Source organism: Arachis hypogaea, chromosome 18, assembly GCF_003086295.3.
Source record: "Arachis hypogaea cultivar Tifrunner chromosome 18, arahy.Tifrunner.gnm2.J5K5, whole genome shotgun sequence".
NCBI lineage: Eukaryota > Viridiplantae > Streptophyta > Magnoliopsida > Fabales > Fabaceae > Arachis > Arachis hypogaea.
Window position 1 is genome coordinate 52,766,172 of NC_092053.1, and position 17,801 is coordinate 52,783,972.

The following is a 17,801-nucleotide window of genomic DNA, read 5'->3' on the forward strand; positions in this document are numbered from 1 at the left end:
TAAAGATGAGAGTTCAAAAGGAATGGAAGTTGAGGAGTTTTTTTTCATGTAAGATAAAATATTGGGAATGACGTTGGATATTCGAGTGAACATGAAACAGAGTGATAAGCAAGTTAGGAAGTAATGAAGTTTTTATTTGTTAAACGAATAAGAGTGAGTGAACGCCACCCATATTATCTGAACACGAATTCATCAAGCCTATTTTGAGATTTTTGTACCTTGTTATGCCCTCTTTCACTGCTTTACAACAAGATAAAACTATGAGATTTTTTATATCTAAGTAATTTTCGATGACGAAAATTTTTATAAGGTAGGTAGAATGTAAAACCCAGAATTTTCAGAAAAAATTTATTATGAGCTAATTTCAATTTATTTATTCGTTAAAAACTTTAATTTTAAAAATTATTTTATTAAAAATAATTAAAACAAGTTTTGGTAAATTGAGTCTAAAATAAATTAAGGTTTTTATTTGATTTTATAAATTATTGAGTATTTTTTTTATTTACAATTTAAGTTTTAGAAATTTAAAAATAACGAGATTTTGACTATTTAAATTAGAATTTTTATCTAATTTTATAACTATTGAATAATTTTCTATATTTAAATTATAAATCTTAGTAGTTGTAAAATAAAAATAATTTTATATGAATTAATTTAAATAATTGAGATTTTTTGGAATTTAATACTTTAAGTTTTATGAATAAAAAAATTAATTATATTATCTCTAATTTTAAAATTAGAGTACTTGATTGAAAGCCAATCAATAAATTGAGAAATAAAAAAATTCTTAAAGTAATTTTAAGGATTAAATTAGATTTCAAATTAATATTCTATATCTCAATTTTATTAAAATTATCCTACCCTAATTAACCTAAAATTTCCCAAATTAAAACCCTAACCTTAAAAATCAAACACACTAACCCTAACTCCTTCTAAACTAACCCTAGCCGCCAAAGTCCCCCCCATTCCAAACAGACACTGTAGCAGCAGCAGCAGAAAAACCAAAAAGGAAGAAAGTGGAGAGGGGAACGGGAAGAAGAAGATAAGAGGAGGAGACTGCGCTGGCAGCACTGGACATCGCCGTCACCGTCGATTTTGCTGGGAGAATACGCATGGAGAAGAGGAGAGCTGTGGGACAGGACAGAGATTGCCGCCCGAGAGAGAGCTGTCGTCGTGTCTGCTACAGGGTCGTCGTTGTCATCCTCATCACGAAATCATCGTCACCGATGAAGGAAAGAAAGAGAGGGAAGGATGTGCGAGAGAGGAGACAGAACTATGAAGGAGGAGGGAATCACGTGTTGCTGTTGCGCCTTCATCACCGCTGAACTCCTCTTGCTGCTTGCGCCGCTGTGTTTTGCCGTCGCTGTTCGTGGAGCCTCGGTTGTCATAGTCGTTGATGAGTCACTATCGATGCGAGGAACAAAATGCACGAAGAAGGTCAGAGGCTGGGCTCATTTGCTTCACCATCGTTCTGCCTCTGTCACTGCCAAACTGCGATGCTGCTGCTAGGGCCAACCACCATCACCGACCTCACCGCCTTTGTTCTGGCCATCGGAAACCGCCGCTGGAGCCCCTGTCGTCTTGGTAAACTCTAGCCATGTTTCAGATCTTCTTTGTTCGTTAAATTCGTCGTTACTGTTAGAGTTGTTACTGAGGATGTCAGTAACAGAAAAAATAATTATCACGAGTTACTCTGCCGTTAGTAAAGGCCGCCGGAGCTACTGCCGCTCCCTTGCCTCATTTCTCTTTAGCTACAGTAAGTTATTCTTGCCTTGAAACCCTTATCGCTATTATACTACTCTAAATTATTGAGAATTTTGTAATGTTAATATCCTAGGGTCGGGCAGACATAATATGATTTAAATAAAAGTTGCTATGGTGTCATCCTACTCAATTTCTCGTGGTGAGACTATTTAGTTCCGTTCCTATTTACTGCAATACTCTATTATCAATTATGTTCTAATTTCATTTAATATCCATTTCACGTAAATCCCAATTTATGTCAGATAAGTCATTGTTGCTGTGAACCTTGATTTTCTCTGTTAATATTGCCTGAAAATCAACGAGGTTGCTGCCATGAGTTAAGAATAAAAAGGGGACGCTTGAGGTAGGGGATTGTTTTAAGGGTTTCAACTATTGAAGTAGGGGATTGTTTTAAAATTAAAATGTTTTGGGCTTGAATATCTGATGAGCTTAGTGAATTAATGCAAATGAATGAATACTTGTGATGCAAATAAATTTCTACTATGGTTGTAGTTGTGACAAATTTTGTTATTAATTTGTCGATTTCTGAATTTCTGGTGAAAATGATTGAATATGTTGACCTGGGTTTTTGGATTGAAATTGATTGGTTTTGAATGACAGAATTGGAAATGTTAATATGAAATGCTAATTTTGTTGGGTTAAGGTTGAATAAAGGGAACCCGTGAAGGGGGGTAAACTCCGGTTTTTAGGAGGGTTTTGCTGAAACTTTTGTAAAAATTTAAAGTATTTTGGAAGCTTGGTTTAAACAAGAAATGAGTTCTATGCATTCGCGTTGCTGCCTGTTTCCTCAAAAACTCCATTTTGTGCTTTCCTTCCATTTTTGTATGTTTCCTTTCCATCCTTTAAATCATTCCTGCCTTAGGAGATCTAAAAATACTCAACACACAAATCACGGCATCGAATGGTAATAAAGGGTAATTAAAATTAATATTTTAAAGCCTAGGAAACATGTTTTTCACATATATCACATAATAAGGAGAGGAAAGTAAAACCATGCAATTTACATGAATAAGTAGGTGAAGGATTGAATAAATCACTTAAATTGAGCACAAAATACATCATAAAATATGGGTTTATCAAGCCGCGACCGACTACATAGCTTTATGTATGTATATATATATATATATATATATATATATATATATATATATATATATATATATATATATATATATATTGTAAAATTCTGTTACATTATAAAATCCTGATCTGGTTTCAATAGTGATTCCCTCTGTTACATTGTAAAATTCTGATGCTAGATACTCAAAAATGAATATTATTTTTCCTTGTTTAATTTGTGATTGCCGAAATATGTGTTAATTCCTCTCTTTCCATATGCACCAACATAAACATCCCAATTTATACAAAATTTTTGTCTGATCTGTCCTGATCTCTCTCTTGATCTTTTCAATTGTATGAATCATCTATCTCCCAAAGGATCTCACATTATAAACAGTAGGTAAAATTTTTAGGTTAGATCCAAACCACACAGCTCTCATCCAGAGACATAATAATAGCATGCTCAATAATTTCATCCGATTGCTAGAATATGTTACATAAGGATGCTTTTGCTATTTTCCTTTGATATAAGTTTGTATTCACCGGCAAAATTCCTTGTGTTGCTTTCCATACACTACAAGAAAAACACCCATTCATGTACACTTAAAAAGTGTAGCCAAAAGTAAAAAAAATGATGCCTTAGGCTACGGCTACGCTTTCTGGGCTACGGCTACGCTTTTTATGGTGATTCCTATTCGGCCGTTGCCTATTCTCAAAGGCTACGCTTTTCTGCACCAAGGGCTACGCTTTTGGCATTTGGAAATAGGGTACGCTTTTTAAGTGATGCTGTCCAAGACCAAAGGCTACGCTTTTCAGCTTCCATTTTTGCCAGAATAGGCTACGCTTTTCAACGCTACTGCATCACTTGTAAAGCGTAGCCACATTATATACCATGGCTACTTTTTATAAGTGTAGCCTTAGGTCCCTCATTGTTTTTTTTTTAATTTTTCATATATATATATATATATATATATAATATTCTAATAATTTTTTGTACAATATAATATTTAATAATATGATTACATATATAATTCTGTATTTTTAATTAAATGAGTTAAATCTTATAAAATAAAAATAAATACACAATTATACTAAATTAAAAAATATTCTAGCAAAGCATAGTAAATACATTCTAAAGATTCACAAGCATTATAATGATATAGTATATTAGTACACAAAACAATAGATCCAACTATCCAATTCAACAATCATTCAACAATAGAAAAAAAATGAAACATGTCTAAAGTCTAAACTACTAATTTCCATGTATCAATGAATATAAAGAGGATTACAAATTAAGTCCAAAATTAAAATAAATAAAAGAAAAGAGAATAAACAAAGACTTTAGTGCCCTGAGTACTAAGTTCCTATAAGTTGTGTGTGCCTGAAAATCATTTGAACATACCCCACAAAGAAAGAGGATTTTTTTGTTGGAGCCACTTATGTTGCCTGCTAGTGCCTTTACAAAGTGCTGAATAAATTCAGAGTGCCCTTCATAAGTGGCGGCAGTAATGAGATTACCATCCACCACTGTTGCTAGTGTCTGGTTCAACCCAATGAGCACCAGAGGCAACCGGTGCTGGTTTAACAGGAGGAAAAGCGGTAAATTTGTGATCTTTAGCTACACCTGCAGCCGCCAGAATCAATTGTCCGAGGCAAATGGAAGCAAGTGCTTTTCCAGAACTGAAAAGCTTGATCACCAGTGCCACAAGAGGATCATGAGCAAGATACTCTGGCGCTCTTCCACCCAGTAACATCACCCTGTCATAGTTTGCAGCATCAATTGAAGTCTGGTGGGAAGATATGCACATAGAAAAATTAGGAATAAGGTAGAAAAACTAAAGCAAAAGTGTCAATGCACATTGGTTATCTCTATAAAGCAATTAAATAAATCAATGCAGATCAATTAAATAAGTGCCATATCTGAAATAATGAACAAGCCATAAACTAAAGGTACAGTTCTGATCAAGCCCAGAAAAATATAAGTTAATAACAAGAAATTAGCCTTATTAACCAAAGCTGGAAGTTCAGAAGAAATAGAATAAAAGTCTGTATATATATCAGCAGGTAGGAATATTCATAAAGATCACAATAAAAATCTGCATATATATCAAAGCTGCAACTGAACTGAGAGATACCACTTCAAAGTGATTTCAAATTCAGAAGCAATAATATTCACAAAAGAGAAAAGTACACTCATGCCACTCAAAACAAATTGCTGTCAATCAGAAATTCAATATTCTTCCTTTAATCTTCTTTTGAATGATTTTCAATGGTTATAGCCTCCTCAACAAAAAGGATAAAAAAGATCTCTCTTCTCCACAAGTTCAGATCAAATGCAGATTGACTGAATTGTATTCAGAATAATTCTTCCATCAGACAAAGTACCTTGAAGGATGATTTTGTATTGATGAGACAGCAGAAGGGAAGTTACCAACAAATTTTACTCGATCACCTGCAAACTATTTAAGCCTCATGTTAACCTTTAGGTGCTATGCAATATGTACAATAGGAAGTAAATTTGGAGATAGTTGCTCAATTTTTAACAACAAAACAGCACACCTGTTTTAATAGTAGTGCCTTTTGATGAAGCAGTAGAAACCTCCTGCTTCAGCATAGCCTGAGAACTTATTGTGGATCCACCCACAATTTCAGCATCAACACTAGAAGCTGGTTTACTATGTTTTAAAGAAGCAGCATGTGTACTTCTCTTGGCCAACACAGATGGTCGTTCAGGCTTTGAACTTTCTTTAGCAGAATCAACTTCCTTTGATGGAGTTCCCTGAAATATCAATCACATAACAAAAACTATTATTATTCTGCTTATATTAACAGCGATTTAGGAAGAAATCATCTCAACAATACAAACAGATAATAAGAAGTAGCAAAAGAATATCTGAGAAAACGTACACCAGGTAGTGAAAGGGAATCCACAATTAGTAGCCTTGCACCAAAATGCTTTGCAAGTGCCTTGGCAAGAGTCTCCTGATATATATCCGAACCTACACAGGAATCGCTTAATGAGAGCACTTCTTGATTGCAGAAAGGGGAAAACAAAGCATTAACAAGAATGAAGGAACTACCTGCAACTAAATAGAATAAGGCTAATAAGGCTAATTTCTTGTTTGGTTACTTACTTCAACTGAGATAAAATCTGAATCTGAATTATATATCAGCAGAAAAACCACAAGAGAAGGACAGGTCAGAAAAGTCTATACTTGTTAACAATAATTTAGAAACAAGTTAATCAGATTTATATTTTGTAACTCATTAACATATATATATCTAACTGATTTGGATATCTATGTGCACAAAATTTGCCAAGAAGAATTGAGAATGATAGAACTACTGGCATCCATATTTGGAACGGATGTACAGCTAAAGAAGTGCACAAATAATATTCTAAATACACTTAACTCAGTTTCTTATATGACATATTTAATTACTAGTTATAAAACAGAAGAGAATTAAGTGCATTTGTATGCCAAACTATTAAAAAAGCATACACTTATTACTTTTTATTACTTTAGTTTAATTTTTTTATGTATGACTATTAAAAGGCAAGAAAATATATGTATAGATATAAGACCATTGAATAATTGAAACTATTAAAACATATGTCCTCATATCACTCACTCTCTAGCAAGCTCTACATAAGACCATGCACCATCCTTTAGCTTCTCATCCAATCATAATCCAAAACAAATTAAATTAATTTACACACAAATCAAATCAAAACACATGGAATTAGTTAACAGATAGAGTGAAGAGGAAGTACCTATCATAAATTTGAACATGTTACATCATAGACGCCATTCTTTGCTGATCAGCTTCTGGAAGTGATTCCAAACCAGTTAACATGCTCTTATCCATGATTCACTTCAATTCAACTCAACCTAGTGTTCTTCATTCACATTAATCAAATATATCACACACCTCAAGCAATTATAGTACATCCACTTCAATCTTGTTAATTAAAATAAAGTAGTAATAAAACGACCTGTGGAGACGGAATCTCTGGACCAAGACAGAGGGAGCAAAGGCAACCGGGGAGTTTAGAGAAGAAACTCAAACCCCAGGAACAAAATTAAAACCAATTAACTAACAATAATATAGGATGAAATAATCACAAACATCACAATATAATCACAATTAAGTCACAAAAGCACAAAGAACAGCAGCACAGCAGCATATTTACAATTAATAATCACAAACAGCAGTAAGAGCTAATCAACAATCAATTAATCAATGAATGAAAAATTGAAAAAATAAACCATTCAAGAATAATTCAAAGATCAATAACCCTTAGGAACAGAGCATGGACCTTCGAAGACGGCGAGCTGGCGACAAACACGACGAAGGACGACGGCGAAGAACTGCGAAACAGGACTGGAAAGCAAACATTGGCGGACGACGGATCGAGGGACCTCGAGAACGACGAACCTAGTGGCGACCTTGAGCGCGACGAGCGGCGACGGTGAGATTGATGGCGGCGCGATGGAGGCTAGGGTTTTCACAACCTTACAAGGAAGAGCTGCGAGATGGATGAACGGCGGCAGAGCACGACTAAGAACGATGAGTAGACGAGTGAGACGGTGACAGTGGCGCACGATGAAGAAGGGCACAATGACGGGGAGATTGAAGAAGCGGCTAGGATTTTTTTATTTGGTGCTCTGGTAGGAAAGAAGGAATGACGAAGATAGAGTGCAGGGCTTCTTCGATGATGAGAAGACATAAAAAGAAACAAAAAAAATTCACCAAGTGTCCTATACATGTGTATTTGGCATTTTTTACATTAGGCAGCGCTTTTAAAGCGCACCCAAAACTTAACAAATATGCTACTCTTTAAAAGCGTTTCCTTTGGTATGAAAATTGTATTTATAGATATCAACATAAGGCTACGCTTTATAAGTGATTTCTATAATACCTAAGGCTACGCTTTTTAAATGATGCCGCATTTGTGTATCCTTTTCTCTTATAAAAAGGCAACACGGAGAAAAGCGTAGCCTATTCTATGAATAGGCTACGCTTTTCAAATGTAGCTTAAAAAAAGTGTGGCTGAATGGGTATTTTTCTTGTAGTGATAAAAACAATCTTACCTTTTGTGGCACTGGTAACCTCCAAACTACCTCCCAAACTTCCTTCCAATTCTGACTTGTTGATGCTTTGCTCTCTTCCTTGGCATCTTTCTCCTCTTTCACGTTGTGGTAGCCCGTCTAACTGAGTACTCTCCATCACTCCTATACGGCCAAACGAAATAATCCCTTCTATTGATCGAACTAATTAGTGTATTGAATATTAATTCAGCTATGTTGCCAGGAAATATGTCCAGAATTTTATTCGCATCCCAACCTTCCTCTTCTCTTATCAACTTGCATACTTTTCTAAGTCCTCTATCTACACACCTTCCCAGTTTTTCTTTTCTAACCACCCAATTATCTTTTCAAATATCTATCTCCGATTCACTTCCTACACTCCACCTACCCCTTATTTTGAGGAGATCTCTTTCTTCCAACATGCTCTTCCATATCTATGAGACTTTTTTTCTTCTACTGCCTCCTAGAGGCTGCAGTTAGGATAATAAATGGCCTTCAGAATTTGAGCCCATACATCATCCTCCTCTTTTAGCAGTCTTCATATTTGTTTAGCCAAGTGTGCTAAGTTTTGATATTCTAAGTCCTTAAACCCCAAGCTTCCATTTTTTTTTACCCCTTGTTATTTTTGTCAGCTTTTTCAATGAATGCTTCTTTCCTTCTTATTATTCGACCACTAAAATCTAGCTATCGATGCTTCAATTCTTTTGCAGAAGGATTTTGGAAATTTGATAACATTCATGGCAAATACTGGAATTGCCTGTGTCACTCCTTTTATCAAAACTTCCTTACCTGTATGATTTAGTAATTTTTCTTTCCATCCTTATATTTTGTTTAGTATCTTCTCCTCTATTCACTCCAATGCTCTATTTTTTTATCTTTCCCATCTCACTGGCAATCCTAGATATCTTCCGGGATCCTCCTATGACGCCATGTCAGTGATCTCTTCTACATTCACCCTACTCTGGACAGGTACCTAAATTTCAAAAATCAACCCAGACATCTTAGTATTGATTTTCTATCCTAATGCCTTTATATTGTTGTTACTAATTTGAATGAGCTGATAGAGCTCCTCTTCTTGCGTCTCTGCAAAAATAATACAAGCATCGGCAAATAATAAATGAGTAATGGACGGAGCTGTGGGAGCTAATCTAATTTCTGAAATTAGATTATCCCTTACCACCTTTTCCATGAGTATAGTAAAGATTTCAATAGCCAAAATAAAGAGATAGGGTGATAAAGGATCTCTCTGTCTAACCCCACTTTGAGGGCTGATCTTGCTAGAAAATCTTTTCATTTATTTTAAACCTATAACTAGCACTCTTCACACAACTCATCATCAACTTCACCCTCTCATTACTAAAACTGAATGCTTCGAGGACCCTTTCCAAAAGATTTCATTCTAATCTATCATATGCTTTATTCATGTCTAATTTGATAGCTAGATCTTTGCTTTCAAGACTTCCTTTTTTGTTTAAAATGTGAAAAGCTTCTTGTACTATTATTATATTATCCTATATGAGTCTACTTTTCACAAAAGCGCTTTGAAGCGAGGATATAATATCATATAGCACTTTTCTCAGCCTTCCTACCAAGACCATAGTTATAATCTTGTACAAAAAATTACAACTACTTATGGGTCTAAGGTGATTTAAACTTTTCGATTGACTCATTTTGGGAAGCAAAACAACAGTTGTCTCACTTATCCCTCCCGGTATGATACCTTCTTCAAAAAATTGTTTAACTATACCATAATTCTTTACTCACAATTTTTCAATGTTTCTAGAAAAATAAACTATTTAATCCATCTGGACCCGAAGATTTTAAGACTCCCATAGTGAAAGTCGCCTAATTAATTTTCTCATCATTGATCTTTGCCATCAGATCCTCATTCATCTCTCTAGTAACCCTCCTAGAAATTTCTCTTAATCAGTCCTCTAAGTTCCTGACCCCCGTAGAGGCAAATAACTTAGTGAAATGTCTTTCAACTAACATCATCATGTTTTTCTTTCCTTGTATCCACTGTCCTGTTTCATCTTTCAATTTTTTAATTCTATTCTTATGTCTTCTCTGAATTCTTGTTGCATGAAAAAAGGCTATATTTCTATATCCCTATTTTAACTATTTCAGCCTTGATCTTTGTCTCCAATACTTATATTCCTACTTCTATAGCTCCGTGATTTGACATTTTAGTTCATTCTCTCTTCTTTGATCTCTTTTTGACATATCAGATTTTTAAATATGTTGTAGCTTTGTTGTTTTTCTTTCAATTTCTCTATCTACTCTCTTAAACTTTCTCCTACTCCATTTTGTCAGCTCCACCTTGCATCTATTTCTCTTTCTTATAAATTGATTCTAATGTTTTATATTCCCGTCATCCAATTGCCAACTTCACTTGATAATGTCTTTACACTATTTGCCCAAAATGGCTCAACTCTAAAATTCTTTTTTATCAGAACTAGTGATTGTTTTTCCAAAATTGAAGCACAATGATCTGAACTTACAGCCAGTGAAGCTTTCAAAATAGCATTCTAGCATATTTGCATCTATTTCCAGTTTACTAACACCGTATCCAATTTTTTCCTAGTGATAAAGTTATTTCTTATATTACAAAACTATGTAAATTTACTATCTTTGAGATTAATATCCATCTATCTGTTATCATCTACAAACCTTCTAAAAATTTCTAAATAAGTTTTAGGCTGTGGATGAATGCCCACCTTTTCATTTTGACTTAAAATATTATTGAAGTCACCCAAATAAGCCTGAGGTTCTTTCTTATTCATATTACTTACAATGAGTTCCTACCATAGTTTTCTTCTCTTTTGGAAAGCTGGATTTCCATACACAAGATGTCCTGGCAAATCTTTTCATTATTAATGATATATACTAGCTTTTTATCACACCACTCATATACATTAATATAAACATTAGATTTCCATAACAAACCATAGCCTGCTAGACAAGCCCCGAGATTTTACACAAAATATATTATCAACATGAAGCCTTCTTTTTATCTTAAACATTTTTTTTTGTCTAGCCCTAGTTTCTATTAGAAATACTATGAGTGTCTTAATTTTTTTACAAAGATCATACAATTCAGAGATTGTTGGGGCAACCACTATTTTCTGATAATTCCAGCTAATGATACTCATGGCTGAGGGTGGGACATGTTGAGGCCCACCTCCTCAGCCATTTGTATACCTTTAAACTGACCAGAAGCATACAAAGATAAGTCATACTCCCCTGTGTCCAGTGCATTGCTGTTGTTCTTCATTTTCTTAGCCACTATGTCGCCTATGTTCTCTTGTTCCTCCCCCAATTCCTTATTAGTAAGCACTAGCACCTGATCGTTCTCTCTTTTTCTTTTCAAATTCAGCTCCAATTCCATCTTTTTTGCTATTTGTGTTTTCCATTCGGTAGGTTTTCTCCTTCCATCATCTTCATCCTCATCGCTCACTAGTTCTACATAGTAGGTGTTCTCACCGGAGTTTTCCTGCTGCTCCTTCCTGATTTTTCCTTCTTTTGCTCCTATCTTCATCATTTTTTATCTTTATTTATCCTTTTTCTATCAACATTTTTATATTTCTCTTTCTTTTTAATTGTCAAAAGTCTTTTTAGTTCCTGGTCTATAGTTCTTTTTAATTGTCAAAAGTCTTTTTAGTTCCTGGTCTATAGTTCTTTTTGTTACTTTTTTTCCTGGTCAAACTTCTAATCTTTTTTTTGTAGCTATTCACCTCCATCTCTTTTGTTGTATAAAGATTCAGCCCACCTCCTTCTAAATTTTTTTGTGTGTTTTTCAGCCCACCATCTATCTTGTAACTGTCTTCCTTTTCCTTCTAAATTTGTAGTTGATCTGCCAAAATATAAGGCCCAACATCTTTTTTTGGCCCGTATTTACTCAATTCCTGATATTCTATCTCCTTTTTTTTCTTTTTGGGCCTGTTTCGTGAAATCTCATTTATTATTCCTCTCTCTTATCTCCCTAATAAGACTTTTAAACGTGTAGGCTGCTCTTAGATCATGCTGCACATCCTCATATCTTTAAAAATTAGGGATTTTTTGTACTTCTCTCACCTGCTCCCCCGCTTCAGTCATTTCTTCTTCTCTCCTAATTAGGTTTTTCCGTACACTTTCTTCCCTGAATTTATGTTACGGAATTTGTTCAACCCTAATCTTGCTTTCATCAGTGCTTTGTTCTTCACCACTCTCTCTTCCAAGACTTTGTTGTTCACGTGCCTGCTCTTCCTCCTCTTTTCTCCATCCATGTTGTTTTGAACTTTCTCTTCCTATGGCTGAAATTGGTCGAACTTGGCTTACTCCTAGTCATGGTGAGTACTTCTTGGTTGCATCCCAGTATGCCATAGATGTTGAATTCTTGCATATTTTTTTCACATGTCCAATTATTCCACAATTAAAATAGTAGCTATCTGGCAGCCTTTCATACTTAAAGAAAATCCATAACGGTGGAAGCTCTTCTCTCTCTAACGAGAAATCAGTAGGCAAACCCTTGGTAATATTGATGCCAACTCTGATCTTTAGAAATGATCTCCTAAGAATGTCATCCACTTTTGAGTCTTCAGTCTCATCCAAAACTCTCAACATTCCTCTAATAAGGATTCCAGTTTCCTTATTCATGTGATCTAGTAGAATGTCATGAAGTTGAATCTAGAACTCCATAAAGTCATGATCAACTTTAAAACTGATTCTTCCTCCATCCATAATCTAAGTTGACTAGATTTTCTCTAATATTTCAAGGACCATTTTGGATAATCTGAAGCCCTGTCTTCTTGTCTTTAAAGCTAAATATCATCTTTTTTATCCCAATATCAATAACTCCAATTCTTTGTAAATTTTTTTACATTTTCAAAAAAATATTGCTATATATTTTGAAGCTCATCTCTTTATCACTTATTATCTTTTCTACCATATTCAAACAATCTTTCTTATACCCTAACTTTCCCGACTTGTTAAGCTTGATATTTTTTCTTCTATATTGTTTATTTTATAGGTTGCTAATCTTTTGGTCGCTGTATATTTCAGGTCTCACAATATCTTTGATGGTTTAGATGGTATATGAGAATTTTGTGATATACAATTTGTGAGGTTTTACAGGTTGAAGAAACTCCCTATTAGAAAAAAATTCGATGCTCTTCGAGTACTCTCCTATTAAGAGAAGATAAGCTCTATATTGGAGTGTTCGAACTAGAGCCAGGATCTTTTAGTTTTTGGAACTTACAAGAACAATAACAATTACGCATTAAACTCTATTTACATATTTTTTTAGACAAATTTTTTATTGTAGTCTTGAAAGTTACTTATGGAACCATTTACCAATAAAATACTGAGTTACGGAACTAATCTCTAATAAATATAAATTAATAATGCATCAATAATCCAATAGTAATCATAACTGAAAATACGTGTTTGTACCTCCTCTTTTAGTCCTCATTTGGTTAACACAAACAACAAAAAGTATGCTTATTCGATCAACATTCCATCTCTAGTTTTATTTTCTTCCTTCTTATTACTAAATTTTGATAATTTTATGGTTATTATTTTACTCTCTTTGATATAGTAGAATCCGTTGGCTTAGAATTTCTTCTCGGTAAGTGGAAATAACTTCGTTGCGAGTATAGTTCCAAACCGACAAGTAACGCTCAATCAAAGTTTAATTTTTGGTTGTCACAAGTCTAACCCAATAAAATAACCGAGAGTATTAGTCCCGGGTCATTCTCCCTAGGAATTGCAATCGAATACTTAATTATTGGTTATAAGGTTGAAGGGGTTGGTTTGATAAAAGTGCAAGAAAGTAAAAAGGCAAGAAATATAAATCAAATAGCCAATAATTTCTCCCTTTATTACTTGCTTTCTTTAGTTATTTGCTTGATTTACTTTCCTTGTCATTTAGTTTCTTGCCCTCTTATCAATCAAACACCCCTTACATCCTTCATAGCCAATAATTATACACTTCATTGCAATTTTTTGTGAGACGATCCGGAGTCCAAATACTCCGGTTAATTCTTATTGGGGTTTGTAGTTGTGACAAAACCATAAATTTTAATTTGATGCGAGAGTTGTTTGTTGGTTTGGAGCTATGCTTACAACGACGTAATTCCTTTCTTTAGGAAGAAAATCTAGACCGACAACAATTTTTGTGTCAAATTAATGGCGCCATTGCCGGGGAGTTGCAATGGTGTTATATTATTGGCTATTGTGAATATTGTGAATATGTTTGCTTTTTTGCTTATTTGTTAGTTTTTGTTAGCTTTAGGACTTTGTTGCTTATTTTTGTTAGTTTTTGTTTCTATTTGCTATTATGAATTCTCATCCTCACCTTGGCTTTGAGTTTGGCTCAAATCATGTTGTAAGGAATGGAAGCTACAATGAGGATGTGCATCAAGGATGGAACAATCAAAGGTGGGAGGAGTCTCAAAGGATTGATCACCCTTCTTGGCAACAACAACCTCAAGATTCTTATGGGTATAATTCTAATCCTAATGCATATCAATCTAATGGATGTGGTGACCCTTATTGTGATTGTCAACAACCACCACTACATGCCTATGAACCACCCCCTCAACATGGTTTTGAACCACCTTACTCACAAGCCCCCTACCACCAAACACCTCATTATGACCCTAATTCTTATCCATCATACCAACCACCTTATAAGCCATATGAACCACACATGGAACCACCATCATTCCAAAACAACTACTCTCAAGAACTACCTCAATATACACTACCTCCATACCCTTACCAAGATGAACTAACTTCCAATTATGAAACCTCCTTCCCAAACAATGAACCTTCTTTTTTCACACCACCTCCAATGGATGACCCTCTCCAAGAATGTGTTAGTTCTTACATTCGAAGGCAAGAAGAGAACCAAAAGGAGTTTAAGGAGCTAGAAGCCAAGATGGCTATCCTAGCGAAAGCTGTTAGCAATATGGTCTCCTCCCGCCTAAGCCTATGCGATCAAGGAACTCCCATTGTTGAATGTGGAGAAGCAATCAAGGAGCATAGTGAGGGAGTGAGTTTAGAGCTTCAAGGTGTAGAAGAAGGGGTGAAATAAGGATTGCCACAAGGGGAGGAAGTCGAGACAATTGAGCCGGAAGAAGTGGTTGAAGCCTTTGACCAAGAGATGGATTCAATCATTGAGGAGTTCCTATCTACAATTGAATTCTCTCCCATTGGGCTTGACATAGAGGGTAAGAAAGAAGATACCTCACCTCCCATACCCTTGGTAAGCAATGAAGAAGAGATTGAATTGGAAAGAAGCTACCAAGAGGAGGAGGTTGAGCAAGAAGTAAGCTCTATCATTGAAGATGATTCCACACCAACTAATGAGTCTTTTGGAATTGATGAATCTCCTTCACTGTGTTGTGAAATTGATGACAAGGAGGACCGTGCACAACCTCCAACACATGGTTTGAGCAATGAAGGGTGTATAGAAGAAGTTGGTGAGCAAGGAATTGAAATTGAAGAAGCTTGCAAAGAGGTGGAAGATGCAAAGAAAGAGCACAAGGGAATGGATCTCACATTGGCTAAGTGTGGGGAGGTTTTCCTTCCTAAGTCACCATCCTACACAATATTCAAGTGGGTAAAACTCTTATCCCTAAGCTTTACTTTCTCACTTGAATATGGTTTGATTGAAAATGATGGTCAACTTAGAGCTCTTTGTGGAATTAAGAGTAGGAGAGAGTTGTGTAGTGGTTGGAAACATCACTCTAAGTTCATGATGGTTGCATGCTCGAAGTTAAATAGCAATGGTTGGTGTAGAACCAAATTGCATGGGTCTAGGAAGATGCTTTGGTGTTTACTTGAGAATTCGGATCACTTCTCACCCAATTGGAATTGTGATGATCAACTTGAAGATGGATGTAGAAATAAGATTTGGAATCTGGGAATATATGAAGACTAATTTTGGAAGCCCTTAGCTTGTGTGGAACTTCATCAAAGCTTGGTGCCATTGATCTTGAATTTTGGAGCTTACTTAAAGTCCAAGCATTGGTGGAAGTTTCAAGATGAGTACAAGCATAAGCCACCATAACAAGGAGGCTTTCAAATGTCTAACTTAAGGACTTAAACTAAAAGTGCTAGGTGGGAGACACCCCACCATGGTAAACTCTTTCCATTCTCTTGTATATATAATCAATGAATGCATTGAATTGCATTGTTAGGTAGTTTTCTTCTTTTTATACTTTTGCATGTATTGCTTTGATTGATTGCTTATTAGGTTCATGCTTTGATTAGAATAGTTATTTTTGAATTGCATTTTGCTTGTAGTATAAGTTTTGTTTTTAGTGTATTTGAAAATTTTTCAAAAACCAAAAGGAATTGTTGTTAAATTTGATTTTTGATTGTTTTAGAATGCTTGTAGATTAGGAGAGTACCCTGTTTTTGAAAAAAAAAAAAAGGGGGGCATCCGCGCGCGAGCGGCGGTGGTGCATATCGCACTCCTGGTACAAAAACCATAGAGTTGTGCCAAAGTTGTGCCTACTCCGTGTTCGCGATCCATGCGCAAGCGTGCATGACGCGTACGCGTCGGTCGCCATCTTCACATCCACGCGTAAGCGCACATGGCGCGTACGTGTCCTTCTACCAATCTGTGCATCGGCGCGTGGGCGTGCATGACACGTCCGCATCGCAAAAAAAAAAGGAGTTTTTTTTCCTCTCATCTTCCATTTTCTTTTGTACATTGCATTCGCATACTTTTATTCTTTGCATTTTCATTTTGTTTTTATAGCTTGTTTTTACCTTATTTTTTTTAGCTTCTTATTTGAATAATGGTGTTGCATTTTCTTATTTAATTGTTGAGAATTTCTTGGTTAATCGTGGTGCTTTGTGACTTCTTTGACATTAATTGTAATATTTGCTCTACACACAAGATTAGTGCTTTAGTCCTTCCTAACTCATGATCCCTTGTTTCTATACCTCATCATCATTGAGTTTGGATGAGACCAAATGCTCTCATGCTTATCACTAATCTTATTTGTGTCAATTATTGATTAAGCTTGATGCAACATGCTCTTCATGTCATGTACCGATGCTTTAGCTTGTTCTTGCATCAAGTATTAGTTAATATGCCTTTACTTGAATTGCTTTCTCATTCACATGTTGTAGCTACCATGTATTTGGGAACCATACTCTTATTTGGCATTAGCCCCCGCCTATGTTTTATTGCTTTGATATCTTTGTTGTAGGCTTAATTTTCTTTCTTTTTCTTTCCTTTTAGGTTGGCCACCAAGAAGGAAAGGAATGGAAAAGCTTCTAATGGGGCAACAAACAAGTTCACCAGTACAACCTTTTGAAGGAACTCATCAATTGTAGCAACCCATCCACCTTGCTCTTCTTTGCATGCACCGAGGACGGTGTAAATTTCTAAGTGTGGGGAGGTCATCCGACCGATCTCCATGGGTAACAATTTTCTTTTTCAACACCAATTTTTCAATTTTTGTATTTGTTAGTTAGTTGTTGCATTGCATGATAGGTTGCATGTTAGTTAGAATTTGTACATATTTCATTATTTCTTTTTATGTTAGGACTACTTGGTTAGGGTGATAAGTGATTTTCCAAGAAATTGTTTTTAGGGCACCCTACCAATTCGAAAAAAAATTTTTCTTGTTGAACTTGCTTGAAGAATTTATTTTGGAACATGGTTTTTGAGCTAAGAACACAAGCATGTGAGTTTTCAGCCTAATTGTGTGGTTACATCTTATAACAACTTATTTTTCATTCTTGTGTGCATTATTCTCTTTCTATGATTGTAATCTTTGGTTTGTTTGATTCTTTATGTCCATTGTTCCATGTATACATGCATTTATATGATTGAGGCCATCATTTCATTTAGCTCACTTACCCAAATAGCCTACCTTTCAT

General features: G+C 35.2%; 1 protein-coding gene across 1 annotated transcript; it reads right to left on the minus strand.

Annotated features, from left to right (window-relative positions):
- Window positions 1-4,206: 4,206 nt before the first annotated feature.
- Window positions 4,207-5,950, minus strand: LOC112772929 (protein DJ-1 homolog D-like). The gene is made up of 5 exons (XM_072224653.1): window positions 5,907-5,950; window positions 5,734-5,825; window positions 5,386-5,605; window positions 5,212-5,278; window positions 4,207-4,584 (listed from the first exon to the last, which is right to left on the minus strand). The coding sequence occupies exons 3-5, from the start codon at window positions 5,438-5,440 to the stop codon at window positions 4,341-4,343; spliced, it is 366 nt and encodes a 121-aa protein (XP_072080754.1). The 5' UTR covers window positions 5,441-5,605; window positions 5,734-5,825; window positions 5,907-5,950; the 3' UTR covers window positions 4,207-4,340.
- Between the last annotated feature and the right edge of the window lie 11,851 nt (window positions 5,951-17,801).